Below are 25,553 nucleotides of genomic sequence, written 5' to 3' on the forward strand. Positions count from 1 at the left end.
TAAAAAAACTAAATTCTGCTATAAATAACTACATGGTGTCCTTTTGAAGCTCTTCCTAAGGTGTAAGTTTACTTTTTCCCAATTACCGTAAATGCCCATGAGGGTTGTAAAAGTCAGAATCAAGTCTGTTGCACTGCAGGTTTGCCCGACCTCCAAGAAGTCAAAGGCACCCATTGTTTTCTGAATTCAATTATCCCTTCCTAACATAATACATCATGATGCACAGATCACGGATGACAATTTTCCCTCAACGTCACTGTATTATACCAGTAAATATCTGGTGTAAAGAAACAATTCAAATTTTTTGCTTTACTGCATAATGCATTATGTACTGTACTCATTGATGACAGTGGAACAACGACATTGATTCTGCAGTTAAAAAATCTTATTCGGGAAAAACATGATAGAGATTAAAAAAAAAAGATTAATCATATTTATTAGTACCACTGCATGTCTGTACGAGCTGTCTGAGCGCTTTAATGTTCAGCAGGTCGGGTTTTCATCATATTTCATTCATATTCGATTAAATAAAATGGTAGTTCAAAGAGCCAAAGTGAAACTTCCTGGTTCTGCTGCAGAAGTATAAAAACCTATTTCAAAATCACACTGACATTTATAGTAATGTAAATTACCAACAATCCAGCCTTGGAGCTAATTTGTACTCAACAATATGCTGTGAGGCATGTTCAGGGGAGACTCAAAGGGCCACAACTAGTTCAGACATGGCTGTATATACAGTGATACTACAGATTACAGCTAAAAAGTTGAAAAAATGTTGGTGAGAGTTGGTGAATATTACAGAACTGCAATTATAAACCAATCAGCAGAAAATTAATCTACAACCATTTTGATAATTGTTTTATTGTATAAGTGATTCCAGTGGTTCCAGCTTCTTAAATGTGAATATTTTCTGTTTTTCTTAATCTTCTATGGTAGTAAACTGAGTATCTTTGGATTTTGGACTATTGATCAGACAAAACATCAAGACATTTGAACACTTCATCAAGATCACCTTTTCTCACAACTTTATGACATTTTATAGACCAAAAGATTAATCAATTAATCAAGAAAATAATCGGTACATTAACCAATAATGAAAATAATTGTTAGTTGCAGCCACAGAATATTATGGATATGAAGGAAACCAGGTTACGATGATGGTAAATTTGGTAAATTTTCATGGCAGCTGTATTTTTTTTGTATGTCAATGATTGGTTGTTTAACTTTGTTAAAATCATGAAGGGTTCAACTTCTAATAGCAAGTAGTGAATATTAATTCATGGAAAGTTAACCCTAGAAGCTAATGAAACAGACGCTAGCTCCGAGGTGTCATCAGGACTTCAGCTCTATGTGAGTATGTGAGCAAAACAGCACAAAATTCATTTGTAGATTCTTGATAACAAATGTGCTGGTTGTACACAATTGCTCCTGTATTACTTTTCACCATGATGGACAGATCTGCCTGACAGTTTGAGCCTGATAGCCTTCTTCAGCACATAGGTCAATGTATTTCCTCCCTGTCAAATTCCTGTCTCTAAGCAGGATAAGCATACATTATTGGAGACCACCCAGGCTCGCCTAAGAGATGTGCATGGTTTGTGATGGTGTGTGTGTTATCGTATACCGAGGCAGAGCTGTTACATGTTGACTCAGCCTCCAGTCCTGTGTAAAGTCTCAACAGCTCCTGTTTCAGTATTGACTCTGAGTTAGAAGCTTCTGCACAAGACTCTACTTGGCTATTCTCAACTCCCAAAAATAAAACACTGGGGTCAGCCGGAAAGCTTTGAGGACAGGTAGGGTCAAGTCAACTCAGAAACTTGCAGGCATCTCTGAAAGTTGACTTAAGGCTCCTATATGCTGTGTAAAACTTTTGGTTTTTGGTAAAATACTTTTAAATCCAAAAGGGTGATCATAAGCCTGCATCAAAAATCTGAAAGTGTCTGAAATTCAGGGCCAATTTTCACAATTTTAACCGCTTCTATGACCCACATCTACAAACCATCCAATTGGATGACAACAAGAGTAGCAGAGTTTGCTCAGCTGTCATGGAGATGCAGCTGTTGTCATGCAAGGATATGGTTTCATCCAAAGCACTTTAAGGATTATAATATTATAATATTTATATATTATAATATACCATATGAGTAATATATTTTTAATACTATTTCCAAGTTAATTTACACATTTTCATTCTTCAACTTTAAGCCAATACATGCAAGAAGTCCTAAAAATGCTACAAGTGAGTGAACACCATCCACCGTTGAAGACCATGAGATATGTTAAAAGCTCTAGAAAAAGCTTGTAAGTGGACCCTAAGTGGGACAGGGTATTGTGTTGTCAAAGCTTTTTTTTTTTTTTTACTTCTGTTTTGCTGCATTTTCAAACATGCACATGAGAAAGTTGGGATAAAAGATAGAAATGATGTTTTTTTCTCTATTTACTCTGTATTGCTATGATTCAACAGACATTTATTGCATCTGACATGCCTCAAAATTAATATCACACAGTCTGATAAAGGTTGGTACCAAGATTTTATTTGACCATCTTCCACAGTGTGACATGCCTAAACCTGAAAAATCACTGTTTTAGCACAGTGTGTATGGGCCTTTATGTGAGACTTAACACCCTACAGACTCTTTGACCAAGACAAATCCCAGAACATTAATAAATTAATAGACAGGCCTTGAATAGCAGAATACTTTGCATATTTATTATTGAGACTAAGCATCGATTGTAATTACACAGTTATTAGTGTTGAAAGAAAACTATTCAAATGTTGCATCATTTTAACATCTTGACTTGCAATTGGCTTATGAAGATGTGTGACTTGACTCAGACTTGTCTGTCATGAAAACTGACTTTCTCCAAAATACTTCAAGATCTGGTATAATGGCCTTTTTTGACTCATTTGTATAAATACTGAGTCTATTTCAAACATTATCTATCTATCTATCTATCTATCTATTTAGATTTCTCTAAATCTTTCCTTACAGCCCAGATCCCCCTCTGTCCTCCAGCAGGTTGTTTCCAATTTTATTTATAGAAAATCAGCATTATTAATGGCCACCTAATGAATAATGCAAATTCCCTTACGCTGCATCTTTACCTGGGTAATGGCTGCAGCTAGCCATGTAAGTAGCTAGCTAGTAGTAGTATATAGCGGTCTATGAACTGGAGTCTGATCCTGAGTGAAGGGGAAGAACCTGCTGTTGCACAGTTGAGACTTCAAAAAGATGTTTCATAAGGGTGAGATTGTGTTTCCTCGCAATGTAAAAGTATTTTTTAAATACAGCTGGAGGTCGCTAGCTTAGCTTTAGCACAGATATATTATATTGCTTTAGCTGAGTAACAGAAAGAAACAACGCTTACGAGAGTGCTTGTTTTAAAACTTCATCTAAAAATTGAAGATCAAGCAGTTGAAAATCCTGCAGCATAGTGAGTCTCGTTAAGCAGGCAGTCGGCTGTAAAATGTGCTAAACACACACACAACAACTCATAACAGAGGGAAGATTGTCTCCAAAAATGAATTCCAGCCATTCCTGATGTAAATTTCCATCCTCTGGAAGGCTGTTAAGACTTTTGCTGCTGCTGAACAACCAGCAACACTTCCAGTGTCCTGCTAACCCTAACCCTACTAACAGGTTCCTCCTCAACACCGCTACCTCTTGAGCCGCAAATTTCAAAATTTCAAATAACTTAAAAGTAATTTAACAGCACAGGAGGGCCTCACCATCACCCTGATCCATCCCAAAGCTCATTTTTCGTGTTTTCAACAATGCCAGCCCTTTAAAAAAACAGCTCTGCTAGCAACTCCATTTATACAATCATTATCAGGTATCATGCAAGCAAATCTTACCAATATGGTACAGCCCAATCCAGTCGGTAGCATCCACTTCCTCCTTGATATCCCAGGATATGACGAGGTTCTGTCCCCGGTTCAGCGTGTACTCCAGTGTGGACGCCGTTAGTGAGGACCGGCTCTGGGAGGTCACCAGATCTGTGTCGCTGTTAGCCCGTGGAAGACCAATAGGACTGCTGACGACAGAGACGCTATCAACAGAAGCCCCACCCCTCTCCGCCAGGGTTCGCAGGTTCTCTGGGCTGAGGGTGTGCCGCAGGTGAGGGCTGCGCCTTCGTGGGGCTGATACATGTTCACGGCTCCCCACAGCCAGGTTGGGTGCATTGTGGGAACGTGTCCTGGGTGGTAGGACTGCTGTGGCGAGGGAAGGGCGCATGTTGTACGGCTGATGAAGAGGCAGCTACGAAAACTGTTGATGAGAAGGCCCAAGAAGAGGCAGAGATAAGAGGCTTTTTATTGATTGAGCTGGTTGTTTAAGTGATGACACATTTTGATGATTTATCCATGTTGACTCAACTTATATCCTCATGTTATGACAGTGAAAAGGTTAGAAAAGGTTGTCATGAGACAAAACATATGGGAGTCTTAGAAATTATGTGCTGATTCCTTCTCCACAGAGGCTCCCACTGTTAGGCCCTTTGGTCCTCCCATCATACCATAAAGGCTATAGCAGAGGTTGAAGATATCCAACAATTCTTTGCCACTCTTATCTCGTGTTATCCAAGGGCAAGGAGAGCCTGAAAACGGGGAAAGAGGAGAGAGACAGAGAGAAATCAGTAAGCTACGACATCACTCCCACACAACAAAAGCAATGATTGCATGCAGCAAGTTGCAATCAACAAACGACTGAACAAGCATTAGTCACAAGGGGGTTGTTTCCCGTCAAAGAACCTGTCACCAACATAAATAACCCTGCACAACCATTTCACTCCATCCTTTCTTCTGTGACAACCCCTCTAATGACAGAGGAAATTGATGTGAGACAGGTTTGCACAATTCCTTTTATCTTTATAATTCATTTTGAGTTGTTTTTTTTAATAGTTTATTGCTTACTAGGATCAGAACGGTAAGGAGTAAACACTATTTACTTCTTTGAATGACTAATGAAACACTTAATTAGGGTTTATACTGTATGTTCTTCTTGGTGGTACAAACAGACCTACCCCCTGTAGAGAAGAGTAGACTGAAATTATCTCATTTGAAATCCATTATCTCTATGCGACCATTGGAAAAAGACATCTTTGATTCATCGTAGTAATCCTCACACACACACAGACACACACAGACACACACATCTCTGTGAGTGGGTTTCTATGCTCTCTGTCAGTATCGGTAGACAGACAGCTGTATCTGCCTCCCAGGAAGCTCTTCAATCAGGAATTGCCAGTTTGGGAGCTGTCTGGGGAGTGCTGTCACAGTCTCCACTAGAGCCATTTTGTTTTAAAAGGAGGGATAGCGTGTGATTTCAGAATCTAGCCAAAGGGAGCTGTTGTTTAGATGGACTAAGACGCAGAGAAGGGAGAAATGTTTAGTAATATTCAGCTAATATGTGGCTGGTGCAGTCACTGGAAAATGATGTGGGCTGCAGTCTGAGCTAAGCCCTGATATCTTTGGCATTTTAAGTGCATATACGTCTCAAAAGCTGAGCTGTTCAGTGATGCTTTGAAACCGTTGCCTCCTCTGCAGGCCTCAGTATGCGATGTGCACTGTATGTGTCACTGCATTGAATAAATTCATTTGGATTGTAAAGTTAATAGCATTCAAAATAAGCAAAACTGAAAACCTACAAGCAAGACATCACTCCAGTTCAAATGACATAATTGCCACTGACACAGCTTCCTCTTATATTTTGATATGAATGTGTACTTTGGAAGTAATTTCTGTTCTTTACTTTGTCAATAAACTCTGACTTCCCTCCACACCCACCCACAGCACGCTCTGCAGCATCTATCAACGTAACAGAAATAATGAACTTCAATAAATGCTTCACAGTGGGTACAAATGTTGCAGATGTCTCTTCCCGTCAGAAATAGGGCTGCATCTAACTATTTTCATTATCGATTTTTTCTTGACTAATCGATTCATCAGTCTATAAATCATCACAAAACTGTGAAAATAACCCATCACAATTTTCTAAAGCCCAATGTGACACCTTGAAATCTCTTGTTTTGTCTGACAAACAGTCAAGAACTCAAAAATATTCAATTTATTATAATGGAAGACCAAGAAATGCAGTACATTCTTACATTTGAGAACCTGGAACCATCAAATATTTATATATGTATATATATATATATATATATATATGTGTGTGTGTGTGTGTGTGTGTGTGTGTGTGTGTGTGTATATATATATATATATATATAGTTATATAGTTATATAGTTTTCGCTTACATATTACTTAAACAATTAATCAATTATCAAAATAGTCGATTCTGTCGATCAATAAATCGATTAATTGTTGCAGCTCTAGTCAGTAATATCTGTTCAACTTTTTTGGTACAGAGTCCAATTTATTATTTGAAATCATTTTCCATGCAGCGAGATAATAGGTAGATTGTGTGTGAAATTATATGACTGAGGAAATTCTTCACCATGCAAAGATGGAAAATAATTTCAAAAGCGATTCATATGCCGTAACGTACATGAAGAATTGTCTAATATAACGTATATATCGCCCCTGAATCGATTCACTTTGCATTTTGAACTGATTGAACAGAAATGATGAACAGGCCTCTGCGCTGATGTATGTGGATTGGCTGTGTTTCCAGATAACCCAAGCTTGATATTGAAATAAGATCTGCTGCATTTGACATGAGGAAAGCCTGAACGTCCCTGACTCGACAAGATTACCAGAGCACAGCTCCATCACACACACACACACACACACACACACACACCGCATACAGGGATTTATGACAGAATAAAACCTTCATCACAGATGTCACATATGCAGGAATACGTAAATCCTGCTCACGTGTGCACATGGCCTCATACACAGTCATATAGCACCAGTAGGGAGGGATGCTTTCCATAAACAAGCAGAAGCTTACTCAGTTAAAGAAGAAACAAAGAGTATATGTAACTGCTGAGTTGTTATGTAAGTGTTCCTTTGGTCCAAGCGTCCCTCTCCACCACCCCCCCATGTTTGCCAAGCATTGTCTAACCCTGATGTGGAGTTGGCGACGTCTTGGCTCCACCCGTCCCACTCCAAACAGAGGGGATAAGGAGTCTGTCTACCAGCTACAAACAGCACAGACCAAAACATGACCTCAAGAAAGGGCATTCAACAATCTGGACTCATGCCAGTGCTTTTTTTTTATCCCCCCGAAAAGACTCCCATTTCCCATTATAATCCCAATTCAACTGCTCTGCACGGTTTTGACCTGATGTGGGGATTAGTGATTGATTCTCAGGAGATGGACAGGAAGGGCCAAGGGATAAACAAGGTGTTATATGAGAACCCAAAAACAAAATAGTGCTCCTAATTCACAACATTTTTTGAGATGATAAATTTCACACCTATCTTGAAAAGGCTGTCATTTGAGTATTATTCTGTTATTAGGCACCAAATACTTTATACTCTGCACCACTGTGCAGTGAATACTAAAAAGAAATACATCTGCAGCAGAGGATCTGATGGAGTATGGCAGAATGTGCTGGATTGTTGTTTTCTCACGTCTTGTCAAAGAGCATTTTTTTCAGAGAACGTTCATGGAACAAGATGGCAAAGATGATTTCTAGGTATTGGGGAATTTCAATGTGTGCGCACACACACACACACATAACACACACACAGATATATATGTGTGTTGAAAATCTTGTTTTGTGAACACTGTACAGTATCATATACATCTCCAGACTGTGCATGTTTGTGTTTCAATGTGTTTTTTTACTTTTCATTTTAACAAATAATCTATACTTGATCGAAAAGTAAATCCACTATTTTAAGGATATGATAGGCCAAGGCTCAATATGTTTCTTAACTAGTATTAGTACCAACAAGTATTGTCTGTTAGATCTTATTCCTCTGTGCCACTAAGCTCTATAAATACTCACTAGAGTATCAAATCTGGATTAATCTGCTGCTGAAAATAGTCCCAAACAAATGCACTTTTCCCTTCTGTTTGAGTTATGTTTGCTAAACACAACAGTGCCCAGCTGTTTAAGTAAATAACTGAGCCTTTTAAAAAGTGAAATCATATGTTTGTGACACGTTTTTAGAGATTCATGTCTTCAGTAAGAATGAGTGTGGGACTGACAGGTTAAGGAAGTCAGAAAGTATTGATCGACAGACAATACGTATTGTTGGTTTGGTCTTTTCGTGGGATTTGTTGAGAGTAAAGAGAATATAAAACATTGCAAGACTTATTGTTTAAGGCAGTGGTTCCTAACTAGTGGGTCCGGATGCCCACAAGGGGTCACAAAATAAATCTGAGGGGTCACGAAATAAACACAATTTAGAAAAAAAAACATATTTCTGCTACATAAAATTATGTTTATTTTTTAGAATTTCCTCTCATTTTTGAAGTGAATTATTGGATAATTTACATCCTCAGGCCTCTGAAATTAAAATAAAGAAAACAATCACTCTTTGTTAGAGGTAATAAATAGACATTTACAACCCAAAAAAGGTTCAGAACAAATGATTTAAGGCATTTTATTCATAAACGCGGAAAGTAGGAGACTGCTGCAGCACTCCCACCCTCGCCTCCAGGTGGTTGGGGCATCCTATAGGGTGATTTGTGTTGTTGCAAGATTTCATTTTTTTCTGTCATGTGCAAGCCAGTCTGGCAAAAAAAGACCCGGTGCATAAAGACAGTGGAGCATAGAATGCTAAGAAGTGGGTTTGACCCTTTAAACGGCCCAGTTGGAAAGAAAGAGGCCCGGGTGTATCTGAGGAAAGAACAGATTATTATGTCCCAAAACACAAAAACAACACTGAAATTCATGTCTATGTGTAACAATAGGCCAACTAGGATGCAACTGCTGTAACTTATGGTACAATTAAAGGTTTTTTCTTTAGTAATTTAATGATTAGAGAGGCTGCTTTCAGTAATTGGAGACAAATGGAAATCAACATCAACATTTTTTCGACTCATCACTTACATTAAGATAAGAGATAAGACAAGACTTCATTGATCCCCAGAGGGGAAATTCGCAGTTACAGCAGTGAGGGAAACAGGGAAACCGATAAGGACCAGGAGTAATAACACAAACAAAATAACAAAATAAAAAGTCAAGTAAATGGAATTCAATCTATATACATTACAAACATTACTTGGGCTATATACATGACCCGACTTGTGGGTTGTAAATAGAAAAGTTGTGCAAAACATGTTCAATAGGAATAGTTCTGGTAGGTGTAGCTATATATGTATATGTTACAGAGGTGAGGTATACAAAATCTATACAACACACATTAAAGATGCAGTAGTGTTACCTACACACACACACACACACACACACACACACACACACACACACACATATATATATATTCAACCCCACCCCCCCCCCACCCCCACTTGAATGAGAAGGTGTGTCCAAACCTCCAACCACACATACACCCATACAATACCAGTCAAAAGTTTGAACACACTTTCCCATTCACTTGAATGAGATGTCAAAACTTTTGACCGGTACTGCACATACACACACATATATAAATTTAAACATACATACATAGGATGAAAATATTGTCTCATCATTTTGACAAGAAAACATAATTCAGCCAGCATCATATTTGCTGTTGCAGTTTAGTAATATTTGAGCCTAATTTCTAGGAGACAGAGTTGTGTGAGCTGCGGGTGCTGTGATGTCGGTAAAGGGATTCCTTCTCTCACTCACTTCCTCTCTGATTCTGTATGTGTATAGGTGTTGGTGTCAGCAGCGGGACCCCTCTGTGCCCCTGTGGAGGTGACTGCAGCACTTTACAGCCTGACAGAACGGGCACCTTGGGGAGCTGGCACACACACACACACACAGAGTGGCACTGAGGTCTTATTGTGCCTCACTGACAAATAAAGTTAGGAACAAAAACACACCACCAGCAGAAAGAAGCTTCACACACTAAAACCAACCCTGTCTCCTAGAAATTACGTTCATATACAACTAGATTGCAACCGCAAATACGTTTTTTTTTTTGCCAGAAACGCAATGCTGGCTGATTTACATTTTCTCTAAACATAAGGAGAAAATGATGTTGATTAATGCATTTGGCAAGTTGCAAAACTGAACATATGAGATAAATGTTCAGAAAATGTACCAACTTTTTTTTTTTCCCCACCAAAAGTAAGTTATCTTGCAGTACAATATCCGCTAGTAGAAAATACAGCAAAATTAAACTTTTTACGGTTATGTTTAGGCACTGGCAGCACTTGGTTAAGGTTAAGGAAAGATCATGGTGTTGGTTTAACATTTAAGCCACACCACAGTCTTTCACCAACCTTAACCAAAGTGCTTTCATTGCCAAAGCCTAACCACATGAACCCAGGTCTGTGGTGTCATTTGTCAACGCAACGTAATTGGAAATGCAATTCAGTTGTATATGAACGTAACTAACCTTAATTCTAACCCTAACCCTATTTCAAGGAGACAGGGTTGCTAAAACAAATCCACCACCCCTCGATAAAACCAAGCAGACACTCAGACACTCTTCTTCCTCACTGAGCTCTATCATTAACCTAAAGGTGGATGAAGACAGAGCAGTCCACCTGCATGGCGACAACTTGCTGCAGTGAGGCCTCACACTTTGGAGATGCAGTTTTGTGAGTCATTCGGATAGAACACAGGCTACAGGGTTGGTGCCAGAGTGTTCCCAATTGCTAGAAAAGTGCAGCTCAGTCCCACTCAGGGCATTTCTCTAAACACATCGCCCTGGGAGTATATGTCTGGAATGAGTCACTCCTCGGGAGGTATCCCTCCATGACAGGCCTCGGTGAGTCGAAAATGGCATTTACGCTGGAAGACTGATTGATATCACCTTGTCTAAGTTTAGAACACTGACCTTTCTATAATGGAAATGTGGTTTGTATATGGATTTATGACAGGCATTTGTGTACACAGACTGTATACAGACATATACTAAAGCAATAAGCCCCAAGAGGCCGTGGTGTACAGTGATTTTAGAACAGCTAAGGGGCATGGAGTGGCTAAAACCCCTTTAGCTGTATTAACATCACTGTGAACCATAGCCTCTTGGGGCTTATTGCTTTTATAAAGTCGTTACTACATATACCTGGAAAGGTTATATAAAATAAACACACAGCAACAAAAAATGCAATAATTTATTGATAACAAATAATCATTCTTCCACCAAGCAATGTAGTTCTTCAGCTAAATTTAGCAGAATGGTTGCCATGCAACACATAGACGCAGTGGAAAGCATGCTAATCAGGCTAGTCAAGCATGCTTAAAGATTGGGATGATTATCAACTAGTGGTGCAACGGATCGTAGTTGATCTGTAATCCGTACGGATTGCCCCCCACGGTTCAGCACGCATGTGAACCGTGGATTAATTGCAAAATTTAATGTCTCATTTAAGACAAAGTAAACAAACTGCTGTAGCTACAAGTCATGGACAGACAGCATGTCGCTAACAGGGATTTTGAAGAGCAACGACCAAACCAGTATTTAACGGGTCTGAAGTAATATCTGCAGGTATTTTTATAATGTGCTGCAGCTGAGCAGCTAATTAGCTACATAGCTGCTAACTGATGTTAGCGGTGCACTTTTCCTGTGAATGTTTGTTTGGTTCAACAAACTAAGCTGCAGGACGAGACGTGTGCTCATGTTTGTAAGTTATCAAGTTTTGATGATGTGGACACAGGCTGTTGTTTCATTCACTACCCTGTTTAAAGGAGGAAGGTATCATGCCTCATATTGCAATTTAATTTAACAACTGAGCATTGAATATTTTATACATTTTAAGATTTTATTTAACATTGGACATCTTGAATGCATTTTCATTTAAGACCATGGGAAAAAGTTCCTTTTACTGTTTTATTTGTCTTCCCCCTTTTGTCTTTTTTTTTTTTTTGCTGATCCATGACTCAAACCCGTGATATGATCTGAACTGTGAGTTTTGTGATCTGTTGCACCCCTATTATCAACATTTATCTGGACATCACCATTAATTGTGCAATTGCTGAAGTAGTGTTCAATGTTAGCACTCCGCTTTGCTGGTACAGGGGTGTTTGACTCTGGACAGGTGCACTGACTTTATACAGGGAAAAGTCGCCGCAACGTGGTCAGTCCTATCTGCCGACTCTTCAGCGCACTGCCCCCCAGAAAACAGCGTCTACCTCCGGCAGGGAGAGTCAGGTAGGTTACGTTGTGTACTGATGGTGATTAAGTGATTTTGGGCAAAAAACTGGACCTTCACAATGCCTTTGTTGCTTTCCATGATGCATGGTGGGTCAGGACCTGTCTTTCTTGACTATTCCAGCTCTTTAATTTCTCTCATTAATTTCAGCATGTCTCCTTTCTTTTTTATCTTCCACCTCTATCCTGTCCATGTCTGTCCATCCATGCTTAGCCCACCCAGTAAACCAAAATTCACTCATAATCAAGGACCAGAACTATCCGTTTTATAAAAATGAATTCTGACAGATCTTCAAGAGATATTTCAGCTGCTAAACAGACTATTACAGTTCTTTTATTATGCCAGTCATTGATTGTTCTGGTCATTTCTTTTTATTTTTTTTAACCCATAATTAAGACATATTCATAGACGTTTTTCTGGTCGACATCTTCCATCAGAACCACCAACAAACCAGAATCACTGAGAACTTATGAGAAAATCAACATGAAGTTGTTTTTGTGCCTTAAACTGTACAAATCTCAGAAGTAATGGCTGGAAAATGTTCGTTATTCCAAGAAGGAAATCTACTGGTTAGTCAGAGTGCAGAATTAGCCGTGAGCTTCAGACATCTGGTCAGAGTCCAGGATTTTATGAAGGTAGTGGATGATTTTAAACTGAAATTGCAGAGGAAACGCTTGTTTAAAGGTCACTCTAAAGCTTAGTCTGTTACAGTGATCAGTTAGAGTTTAGTTTTAGTGTGCTTTTAAAAGTGATGGCTTTGGGTGGAAAATGCATCACGTTGTTATGTTTATAATCCTTCAGACAAAAAAATCCAACAAGTGATTAGAATCTCTTTTCATGACCCTGTGTGGCTGAACAATAAGACTGATTAAATCCTGTACTGACATAGCAGGATTTTCGTTAATGTTACACATATAATTATCAGAATGACTGAGTCTGCCCTGTGCAGCAAAGAGCATTTTTTATGCTAACCTTACTTTTTACTTTCTATGACAGCGTTACTGTTAACATTTTATGCTAATGTTACTTTTTTACTTTTAATGCTAACATGACTTTTTATGCTAACATTACTTTTTTACTTTTAATGCTAACGTTACTTTTTTTTACTCTTTATGCTAACATTACATTTTATGCTTATGTTTGGCATGTTTTTCATGCTAACATAGGGATGTAAAGTAGGAGGGACTGCTGGTTACAGAATTGTTTTCCGTCATTCTGTATTCCTATTTCAAATATTTCTTGAAATGATCTCCTCAGTGTTACTGAACATAGAAACTCAGTACTCTCCCGGATACTGTAACAATCCTATAGGATTATATTAACACCACCAGTTTCAATTATTTCAACTTTGTTTCTGAGAAATCAAGTTTTGTCTGTGATTTTGGCAGATGGCTGGGAATACTACAATACCCATGAGCCTCTGCTGCTTTTGCTATGGCGAAGATGGGCACAAATCAGAGTGATAAATTCACAATGCTTTTTTATTGAAGTTACAAGCAAAACGCAATGCCATAGTTGCTGAATTCACTCAAAAGTGACCCAGAAATGATAAGTAAACTGATTCAATCTGTAGATTGTAAAATCAGTTTTCTCAATGCTGTAATCTTCTGGCCGTCATTAGGGGTGCACATGACCAAATTTTAAGCTTGGTGATTGGCTCTTTCTTGCTGAAATGCACCTTGGGAGTCATAGTTAAATTCTACCCCCAAATTTTTTATAAATAAAGTCCTATCCCATAGAGTTGCGAAGTGGGAAGAGCTAGACGAGCACCCAGAAGCGCCCGGTTAAGGAAGTACAAATCCTGTTAATTTTTCCCATATACAATGTTACATTACTCACAGTTTGAGCTCTTCTAAGGCTTGGATCGGCATAAAACTCTCCCGATTAAATCATCAGTGCAAAAGACAAACAACTGTGTTAAAAAATATCTGGTTCTTTGGTAGTTAGTCAAAGGTACAAGACTGTGGACATAAAGATTTTGGGATTGAAGTTAACTACTACTCCCAAGGTGCATTTCAGCAAGAAAAAGCCAATCACCAAGATTCAAATTTGGTCACATGCGCCACTAATGGTGGGCATGAGCTAAAGATAGCAGTGTTGAGATCAAGCGGGTAGCTCCCGGCCTGAAAAGTGAAGCCAATGCACAAGTGCCTTAAACCTGCATTCTTTTTAATGGCCAGCAGGGAGCGACTCCACTGGCTGCAAAAAGGAGTCCTATTGTGTGGAAGACTATGAAAAAATGACCCTACTTCTCACTTGATTTATTACCTCAGTAAACTAATGAGTTTATGGTCTCAATCGCTAGTTACTACTCAAGCTACTCAAGTTTTCTTCAATACCGCATGATGTTCATTTTGTAAATTATAGTCCAATTTAGAGTAAAATAAATGATAAAGCAGCGTATGCTCTATGGCATGGCTATGTTGTGAATGACATGTTGCTACCCCGGCCACAACGTTGATTATGTAACGTAACTATGGTATAACCCCAGACTCACAGAGTATAGGTGTAGCTACTGTGTTTTAAGTCAATGAAAGTTAACTGTGACATTTTGCTCACCTAAAAAAGTCTTGTTCAAAAAACTTCAAAAGACTTCAAAAGACAAAAAAAGACCCTCTAAGGAGTCAGATGGTCAGTTTTTCCGGTGAGTACATTGTTTAAAGTAGACCTATTATGCTCATTTCAGCTGTAAATTTTTATTTTTGGACTCCACTAGAGTAGCTTGGGATGATTCAGTTAAAAAAAAACTCCTTATTTATCTCATACTGGCCCTTTATGCAGCCCCTCATTATACACAATTTCTCTGACACTCCAATTTAGCTCCTGTCTCTTTAAGGCCCCCCTCCCAATGAGGCCACTCTGTTCTGATTGGTCAGCTTTACGTTTCAGAGTCGTGTAACTTCACTGTCAATGCAAACCAAACATTTCCTGCTTCTAATTAAAAGCTTCTCGATGACTAACTAATGGGAGCCTTTTATTGTGAAGAATTTTCAGGAAGTAAAAATGTGTTCCTCACTGAATTAGCGGAGCTTCGTTAGCAGCGCTAAAAACCACAGTGAGATGTTTTATGAAGAGCTGTAGACAACCAGCACACCTCCAACAGATAAACTACTTATTTTACTTTGCTGTGCTGTGTAATGGCATTGTGGCTTGGCGTAACTACTCCCTGAGCGGAGCAGCAAACTTACGCACTGTGCATGTAGCAGATGTCCATATAAAGAAATCTGTCACAAACTGATGTCAGATTGGGCCGAAAGTAGAAAAAACCGTTGGAAACCGAGCGTTCAGAGCAGTCTGAACCTGCTGCTTTTTGCTCACAGGGATTACTGCTACATACGTTTACCTCGTTATTTGACACGTCGGCCACTTTTGACATGAACATCCGACATTGTGACATTATATATATGTCTGAAAATAAGGAAAAGCATTATACCTCCCCTTTAATGGTTTTAGATTGTAAATGCACCATGCTGACCAAGCGAGCAGCTAGCGCTATGGTCAGCTCCACCCTCCCATCCAAATCATGGATGTATAAAGAGAAGTGGATACAGGAAGAACGCCAGGCTTTGAATCAAATTTGACATAGCAGCCAAACCGTGTAATTACAACGTCACGTGATGCACACTGGCCCAAAAAGACTTTTCTCTATAGACTTACATTGTGAAAGAGACGTCTGTAAATGAGCGGATACATTTTTTTGAGCGTCACAACCCCTGCGAAATGACTTGTCTCACTATTAGAATTAAATCCACTATATACACTATTAAATCCATTCGCTCCGATTACATTTCAAAAGCCTAGAAGAGCAGCATGATTGAATTGTTTCATCCCAATTCAAGTTAGCCGGAGGGCTAAACCGGAGGTTGCCGGCTTGGCCAGCGAAAGTCATTAGTACACATGCTCTATGGCCGCACAACGCGGAAGATCCAGATACTTCCATACTGGAAGTTGATTTTTCTTTTTGCTTCATGCACCACTGAGCAACTTTCATAGGAATGAACGGGGCCCCGCCTCCGACGCTGTATCCAGTTCTCTTTATACATCCATGATCCAAATAAGGTCACTTCTGGCTCCAAAAATCAAACATGGCAACGGTCAAATCCAAGATGGCGATGGTCACATCACTAAACGCGAGGCTTCAAAACAGCAGTTCACAAACCAATGGATGACATCACGGTGACTACGTCCATATTTTTTACAGTCTATGGTTGAGATAACTGATTTTAAAATCTATAGAGTTAATTTCTGGGTCACTTTTTTACTTTTTATGCTAACATTACTTTTTTTAGTTTTTATACTAAGATTACTTTTTATGCCAATGTTATTTTTTTTACTTTTTGTACCACTGTTACTTTTTTTTTACTTTTTATGCTAACGTTCCTTTATCGTTTTTATGCTGCTTTTGTGAGGGAGGCTTCTTTGTTTTTAACCCGTGCTCCTGAGTGATCGTTTGGGACATTCAGTTCATTTCTCACTGAATGTAGAACTAACTTTATGTAGTCTGTGTTAGCATTATCTAGTTCAAGATTAATTTCACCTCGCCTGTAAAGGAAGGAGGATGAACAACATGATATTTTATAGAAACTTTTAATTTATTTTGAGAGATTTTTATTTTAGTAGTTGGATAGTGCAAAATCCAACTGGTAATATAAAAATCTCTCTCTTGAAGAGCTAGTTTCTATAAAACATGTTGGTCCTCCTGGCTTTCCAGACAGTCAGGCGAACTTCTGATTTATCAAGTCTTTTTTTTTTGTATGTGTTTTTCCTTTTGCAGCTGTTTCTTGTTTGGGAGCGCTCTTTTCTTAATGCTTGTGTTTTCACATTTAAATGGGTTTCAGTATTTGTGGCATTTCTTACATTTGAAGCACATTATTCTTAATGTTTATGCTTTAAAAACAAATTTACTTATTTCAAATAATATACCTAGAAGTCACATCCAGTCAGCTTTTACAATTTGCAGCACTTTTGGATTCACAGCACATTTCCTTAACATTTGTGCTTTTGGTTTTGTATGTGCTTTGTCTTTACAAGCAGTCAAACACATCAAACACAGACATCTTTTCTACCTAATTCAACCTCAGCTCATCTAGAAAACAGCTGCTTTTCATGTTAGCAGAGCTTATGATGGATTCTCAAAGTGACCTTTCACCTGCTTTTAATCTTCCGCTTTTGTTTGGGTACTGGAGTATGTTGGTGGCACAGGGCTGAGGATAGCTGCTGTTATAAGGTGTTGAACCTGCCTTGAAACATGAGTGTGCAGCACATACTGTAGGCAGATAGGAAGTAGTGTGTAATTGAAGGTCTGTTCAGATGTACAGCCAGCTCTTTAAATATTAAAAGATGAGGGTCAAAGAGGATTTCTACATCGATCTCCTTTGCTTCATTAAATCTACCCATCCATGACTCAAAAACTTCACACATATATTTACTCATCAGTTATCAGACTCATTAGCAGCTGACATGAGGTTTTGCGTACAGCCTGGACAGCAGTCAGAACCAAACATTAACAGGTTCAGATTGTTCCCTTGTCAAATTCTGTCAAGTGAGGAAAGTTGTTTTTTCGTGATGATCCGCAGGGACAAAAATCGAGCAAAACTGTATTTTTGCTTGTTCCAGTTGATCTCAGATAACAGATTTGCTTAATGTATCATATTTTTGAAAAGCTGTGCATGCTTGCAGTTTTTTTTTTTTCAGATTTCAACCTACCCTACCTTGAAAGCAGATCGCAGTGAAAAGCAATTTATGCACTGCAAGATCTCAAAAGACACTGCAGGCCCATGTGATTGGATTTTAGCAACCAATCCCAAATATGGCCAAAAAAAAAAATCTTTCATTTTACTTGAATGCCAGTGGGCTTACAAGTCTGAACTGTGTTCATGTGTAAACACATAGGCCACTTTCTGAACTAGTGGGCATCTCAGCATCTCAGAGCAAAAGAGACGTGAAGGTAACCCCCGCTTGTGGCAAAAAATCACGTCAGCAAAAAAATCACGTTACATAACACTTCGTCTCCAAGTTTTAATCATTTCAAATCAATCTGTGCGCTGCCGAGGCCGCGCACGGCCGCTTTGCGCACATGACTGAGCAGGCCATATAGGGACCGCACTGTGTGAATGTGCAGGTGTCATCGCTCGCTATTGGATTACTGTGGGAATTCCCTACGTCATTTTCTTTTTATGCATCTCCTTCACAAGACGCATGCATTGAAACCAAAATCAATCAATTAACCCCTTCAGCGCAAAACCACAACAAGCGCAGAATTAACATGAAACGATGCTGCGGTTGTTTTAATGACAGATTCTGCTGCTTTGAGCATCATCATCATTATCATTATCACCGTCGCTGCTGGAAGCCATGAACACCTACTTTCATTGACGGCGCACTGGGTGGCAGAGCTTACCTTTGGCGCAGAGGTGCGGGATGGAGGAAAACGGTGTACGGATGATGACAGCGCTGCCACCAACACCTGCTCAGAGCTTTCTGCGCGGGGATATCACGGTTTAGGTCGTTATCCCTGCAGTCCAAATGAGGCGAGACGGGCGGGGTGCCGCGCTAGGGCCCCCCCTCCTCCCTCTCAGATCCCGAGCCAGGGCAGCTTTGGACTCGGAGTCACGTATCGAGACGGTATCCCTCCTCAAAGCTGCGGCGCTGCAGAGACACCTCGGCCCTCTTCGGTAGCAGCGCCCAGAGGTGTGCGCATAAAGTCCTCCACCACCACCAGCAGCACCACCACCACCTTCCTGCACTCTGTCCGCACAGGAGGCTGCTGCTGTCGGCTTCAGGCGAGCAGCTCATGCAGGCATCGCATCGTTATTCTTCCCTCTCTGCATCGCAATGCGCTGCAGTCAGTGCCGACGTCCTCCCACCAGTGCCGGCAGATGCTCAAAATCTGACTGGGCAGAGCATGCAACCGCTGTCAGTCCAGAAAAAAAAAAAAACCCAGCGGAGGATGGCGTAATGTTTGGTTATTGGCAGCAGAGTGACTCTCCTTGCTGGGGGCTGCGGAGGGATTTATTCAAATGTCCGTGATGCCTGAGATGTAGTTTTTTTTTTTTTTTTGGATAACATATACTCAGTGGTGGAAAGTAACTAAGTACATTTACTCAAGTACTGTACTTAAGTACAATTTTGAGGTACTTCTACTTTGAGTATTTCCAGTTGACTTTATACTTCCACTCCACTACATTTCAGAGGGAAATATTGTACTTTCTACTCCACTACATTTATTTGACAGCTTTAGTTACTTTTCAGATGAAGATTTGACACAATGGATAATATAACAAGCTTTTAAAATACAACACATTGTTAAAGATGAAACCAGTGGTTTCCAACCTTTTTGGCTTTTGACGTCTTACAAAAAGCAGTGTGTAGTCGGGGTCACATTTCACATGTCTATGAGTTGTTAACAGCTCCACCAAATAGTGATTTTTACCTCTAAACTTCTCACATGCTTTCATTTCAATAAATGTTCAAATGATCCAATATTTCATGTCCAAAAACTGAAAACAGATTTGTGTATCAGAACTTTGTTTTTTCTTCTTTCCTCTCCCATTAATCATCTCACGACCCCTCAGATTTGTCTGATGACCCTTTGGAGGGGCCCGACCCCTAGGTTGGGAACCACTGGACTAAACTAGTTAACTGTATATAAAGTAGTTGAAACTGATGTCATATATAATAATATATCAGTCATTACTTTTACTGCAATACTTTAACTACATCAAGCTCATAATACTTATGTACTTTTACTGTAGTAGGATTTTTCATGCAGGACTTTTACTTGTCATTTTTTTACATTGCTGTATTGGTACTTTTACTTCAGTAAAGGATTTGAATACTTCTTCCAGTACTGCATGTATAAGTATATTAATGTGGCAAAATGCCACAGTGGGTAGTGACTCAAGACCTGTCACATAGACAGAGAGAGAGAGAGGCTCTACTGAATTCAGTAAACCTGTAGAACAATTAATGCACAGTTAGTGCATTTACACCAGTAGCTGTTAGCATACTTGCCCTTCAATTGACTTTCTTTTTCATTTTATACTACTTCATACACATCAGAGTTAAATAGTGCACATTGTACTACATACATCTGAGAGCTATAGTTACTGCTTTGCAAATTTAGATTTCATATACAAAACCTATGATCAATATGATGTATTGATAAGAGATTTAACTACACAAAATTACACAAAGGATAAAAGATAAACAGATAAAAATATAGATAGATAGAAAATAGCATCCAACCACAACATTAAAATGCTGTTTACGCTGTTAAATTATAATAGTAACACTCAGAAAGGGGCCATTCTGCATAATACTTTAATGATAATACCTATTTTTCTTCAGCAAACTTTTGAATCCAAGACTTTTATGTATAATGGAGTATTTTTGCTTTGTAATATCGTGTTCTCAAGTAAAGGATCTGAATTATTCCCCCACCACTGATAGCAGCTCATCTTTCAAGTCAATTTTATTCATGTATCCCAATATCACAAATCACAAATTTGTCTCAGGTGGCTTTACAATCTGTCCAGCAATACAACATCCTCTATTCTCAGATCCTCCATTCAAATAAGGAAAAACTCCCTAAAAAAAATTAACAGGGAAAAATGGGAGAAACCTCAGACAGAGCAACACGCAGTAGATGTTGTGTGTACAGAATATATCAAATATCAGAATTACAGAAATGCAACACGGACAGACAGGATGGATTCATAACATATATGAAGAATCAGGAGGACGTCAAGCAACTTCCAGGTAGACACAAGTAAATGAACCTGTTGTAGACTACACATAGTCTATATTATGACAGGAGTTTTCATATTTAATATTCAAAAATGGGCAATCACTTTCCACCAGTTTCAAACAAGGCACCTGTATAAACACAATTAAGTAATCACAAGGAGTGTGCAGCCGTGTTACTGTCGCAGACCACAAACACCCACGAACCGGCAGGGACGTGGAGCCCCCCAGTGGCCGCTAAGCAGAGGTGCAGCAGGTCTCCAACATTCAATGAAACGGCAAACTGAACATACAGTGCGAATGGTGCAGGTGTTCAATGGTGGAAGAAATACTCAGATCCTTTACTGAGGTAAAAGTACCAATACAGTAATGTAAAAATACTCTATTACAAGTAAAAGTCCTGCATGAAAAATCCTACTACAGTAAAAGTACATAAGTATTATGAGCTTGATGTAGTTAAAGTATTGCAGTAAAAGTAGTGGTTTGGTCCCTCTGACTGATATATTATTATATATATGACATCATTAGATTATTAATACTGAAGCACCGGTGTGTAAGGCAAGTTTATTTGTATAGCACATTTCAACAACAAGGCAATTCAAAGTGCTTTACATAGATGATCTTATAGTACTTTTGATCTATCCCTGGTTATTCTGTTCTCCTTTCCTCTTTTTCTTAACTTCTCTCATTCTCTCAGCTGCACTCATTTGTCCCTTGAAATTTCCTCCATTGCAAGAAGAAAATATAAAACAAAAAAAAGTATTAAGAAATGCATATTCTCTTATATCTGCTCCTGGCACCTCTGCTCTCCTTTACTCCTCTGTTCTTCACTCCTTTCTTCTCAACATGTTTTCATCTCATCTCTTTCCCACTTCACCTGCTTTTTCCACAAGTTTTCACATCTCATTTCTTATTTTCTCCTTCTTTCTTTTCCTGAATTTCTCTTTCACTCCTCCCTTTTCACTCTTCCACTTTCTGTGGATGGCAGCTGAGGTTGACTCCTCATGAAAAACTTTATGTCCATAGTCCACAGGCTAGTTAGATAGCTAGCAAGCTTGCTTACTGAGGTGACACAACTGAATGACACATGACACATACATGACAACAACACCCCAAAAAGTAGCCTAAGGGAGACCACAAACACATTCAATCACACAGATGTTGTCTTGGGTCACTTCTGGAGATATTACATAGATTTACTTTAATTTCCTGGAGATTTACCCTAACCCAAAAATCAGATTTTTCCCAACTGGGGACACGGCTTTGTGTCCAATTGAACAAGCCATCCCCAATTAACTGGTCCTGTCTGAAATTTGGCCCAAAAAGTAGCCTAAGGGAGATCACAAACACACACACACACACACACACACACACACACACACACACACACACACACACACACACACACACACACACACACAAATGTTGTCCTAGGTCACTTTTGGAGACATTACATAGACTTACATTCATTTCCTGGACACTTTCCCTAACCCAAAAATCAGTTTTTCCACACACACACACACACACACACACACGGGACTTCCAGTAAAGGAAGGGGGAGGAGCAAACAGGGAGGAAGCCAAGTTTGTCTCTGAAAAACTCTCTGTTGAGTTCTGAAAACTCTTCATGCAATCATCAAAATCACAGACTGAACCTGCAGTAGTTATTGATCTTCTCTGGTGTCACAGAGAGCTCAAAGAGAAACAACTTACTATCAACATCATTAGTTAGGACTAGAATGTGATTTATCATAACTAGAGACAGATGGGAGGGATGAAACAGGATGAGAAAGTGATACTTCAGGAAGCCTGACTTTTGCAGGCACTCTTGGTTGACAGTTTTCACACCACTGTTAATAAACCAACCAAAACATGTAAAGAGACCAGAGTTCATTGAACCACAACAAACAGGTGAGTTGTGAAAGCAAAAGACTAACTGGACCTTGTGGTGCGACTGCTTTGTCGACTATTGTTTGAGATTGGACTTTTACTCTCAACATTTTAGCCAGAAAAATGTAAATTCTAATAAGTACATTTCTTTAACAACTGAGCATACTCGATCTGAGCAGCTACTGAGTAGACTTGTGGTGAGCCGTTTTTCATTGAAGATCCTCTTGAGTTTCTCTGACACTTAAACGACTGTAGCCAAACTGGGCTTTTTGTCAAATGAGTCAGATCCAGTAGAAACACAGAATGAATTTCTACTGGCAGACAGACAGAAACACAACTGTTCTCTTATCAATGTTCTCTGATTTTATCAGAGAGCCAAGATGACGGAGATGGACCTCCTCAACATTCTGGACGATTTAAAAGGCGATGAATCTGAGATGTTCAAGTGGCACCTGAAGTATGACAAGGTGGGCAACATCCCACCCATCAAAGAGAGCCAGCTGTCGGAGGCAAAGAGGCAGGATGCGGTGGATCTGCAGAAATATGAAATTGCTGGAGCTGTGGAAGCGATCAAGAGCATTTTAAAGAAGATCAGCAGGAATGATCTGGTGAGGGAGTTGCCAAACATCAGCTCAGGAGCAGAAGGTCAGTCACAGAAAGAGACAAACATGACATCACATCCAGACATCCAGATCTGTGAGGAGAAACAGCCTATATCTTTATATTTTTCATAAAGTTACATACAGTCCAGACAGTAAGTATTTGGTCAGTGACACATACTCATTTTTTGTTCTTCAGGCTCTGTTCTTCAGCACATTCAATTTAAAATAAAATAATTGATACTACATTAAAGGCTCAGCTCTAATTGGAGTACTTTTATGTCAACATAGAAAGAACTGTGTGGGAGATATAGCCCTTTTAACACATAGTGCCTAAATTGCAGGGGTTCAGTAATGGGACAGATACACATGAAGTCAGACTAAATGATCATATAATGACACAGACATAACTACGCAAACTGCCCATGGTAAATCTGGTCATATCTCCACTGACCAACAGACACTGGCAGCTCTGTGACATACAGTACTTCTTGAAGGCTGGTTTTACTCTGCACTGGTAATTTGGGAAGTTGTTACCAGATAATTGAAAGATTGTGGGTGCAACTGTGGAAAACATGAATGAACTCTTATCAATTGGGCAGTGACATAATACAAAGTAACCGTTACTGGTTACTGTTATCGGGGTTGGGGATCAGAGACACTTTGTGTTTCACTATGAATGAAAAGTACAGTACAAATTAAATGCATTATTTTATTATCTTTGTTATTTCCCCAGGTAGATTTCTTCTGGAGAATGCCATTTTCTCTGCCATGTATACACGTAATATGTATTTAAACCTGCAGTGCGGAACTCTTCCGTCCCTTCTGGCAGTGAGAGTAATTTAAAAAACACTGTCAACACATGCTTATGTCGTAGGCTCCACTATAGCCTACCCTGTTGCTACTGTTGTGGCTGTAAAATGGTGGATAAATTGATTTGAGCGTCACATAACCTCCACGAAATGACTTGTTTCACTATCAGAATTTGATCAACTCGGCGCAGTAACATTTGGAACATCTAGAAGAGCTGAACATTTAAATTATTTTATAAACATTAAAGTTAGCAGAGGGCTAACCAGAAGTAAGATGGCTCAGCCAGCGGAAGTCTCTGTTGCGCATTCAAACAGCAAGCGTGGGAAAGTCGCTACCGACACCAGATTAAAAACTCTAGTATACTGCAAAATACAGAGTAATTTACCTGGCGGTGATAGGTTTAATCAGCATTGTGTGAACTCGTTTGACAAGGACTTGAATATAACAGATTACATAATCATTTATATGTAAAAGTTCAGCACTATAGCTTTAACAAAAGACTGTAGATAGGGAAAGTGGAGCAGCTAAATGAAAGGGGAGATCATTACAAAGAGCGATTTATCATTGTATTTAAAGTCCAACTAAATCTTAAACTAACACAAACTATCCTTTAGAAGTCTAAATAAGTTGGTGTTCACCGCTTAACATTTTACTATTTGTTGAATTCAGACACATTCACGGGGAACATGCCTGTTAACATGTTCCCCGATTACCCACATAACCTGGTTTCTCTGAGTAACCTGGTTACCTAAGTGCATGTAAACACACTGATAGATGTTCAAAATTATATTTTTCTTTTTAGATACATATAAGATCAGTCTGAGAAGGAGCTGTAAACATGTGACTGAAGGAAATGACGAAGCAGGAAGTGAAACCCTCCTCAACAGTATCTACACTGATCTCTACATCACAGAGGGAAAGAGTAAAGAGTTTAATAGCCAACATCAGGTGTGGCAACTTGAGACAGCTTCTAAGATGGAGACCCTCCATGACACTCCAATCAAGTGCCTTACCTGACCAACAGAAACACACTAGAGTTGTTCTGACGAATGGCGTTGCTGGCGTTGGAAAAACCCTCTCAGTGCAGAAGTTCACTCTGGACTGGGCAGAGGGCTTGGAAAACCAAGATATCAGTCTGGTGATTCTGCTTTCGTTCAGGGAGTTGAACTTGATCAATGATGAGCAGTACAGTCTCCTCATGCTAATCCATGATTTCGATCCAACATTACAGAAGGTCACAGCAGAGAAGCTCAATGACTGTAAAGTTTTGTTCATCTTTGACGGCCTGGATGAAAGCACACTTTCACTGGATGTCAAGAAC

At 39.3% G+C, this 25,553-nt stretch overlaps 1 protein-coding gene across 4 annotated transcripts in view; it reads right to left on the minus strand.

The window, feature by feature from the left end:
• Positions 1-19,190, minus strand: part of hecw2a (HECT, C2 and WW domain containing E3 ubiquitin protein ligase 2a) — a 55,389-nt gene extending 36,199 nt beyond the window's left edge. For 2 of the 4 annotated variants that reach the window (XM_044366162.1, XM_044366160.1), the window contains exons 1-2: positions 18,587-19,189; positions 3,857-4,596 (exon numbers count right to left, since the gene is read on the minus strand). In XM_044366162.1, the coding sequence (XP_044222097.1) occupies positions 3,857-4,235 (379 nt within the window). In that variant the 5' untranslated portion in view covers positions 4,236-4,596; positions 18,587-19,189. Of the gene's footprint in view, positions 1-3,856; positions 4,597-18,586 lie in introns of all 4 variants that reach the window. The other 2 variants (XM_044366161.1, XM_044366163.1) reach the window with 2 other exon arrangements.
• Positions 19,191-25,553: the final 6,363 nt, after the last annotated feature.

The sequence above is a fragment of the Thunnus albacares genome, chromosome 11, assembly GCF_914725855.1.
Source record: "Thunnus albacares chromosome 11, fThuAlb1.1, whole genome shotgun sequence".
Lineage (NCBI taxonomy): Eukaryota > Metazoa > Chordata > Actinopteri > Scombriformes > Scombridae > Thunnus > Thunnus albacares.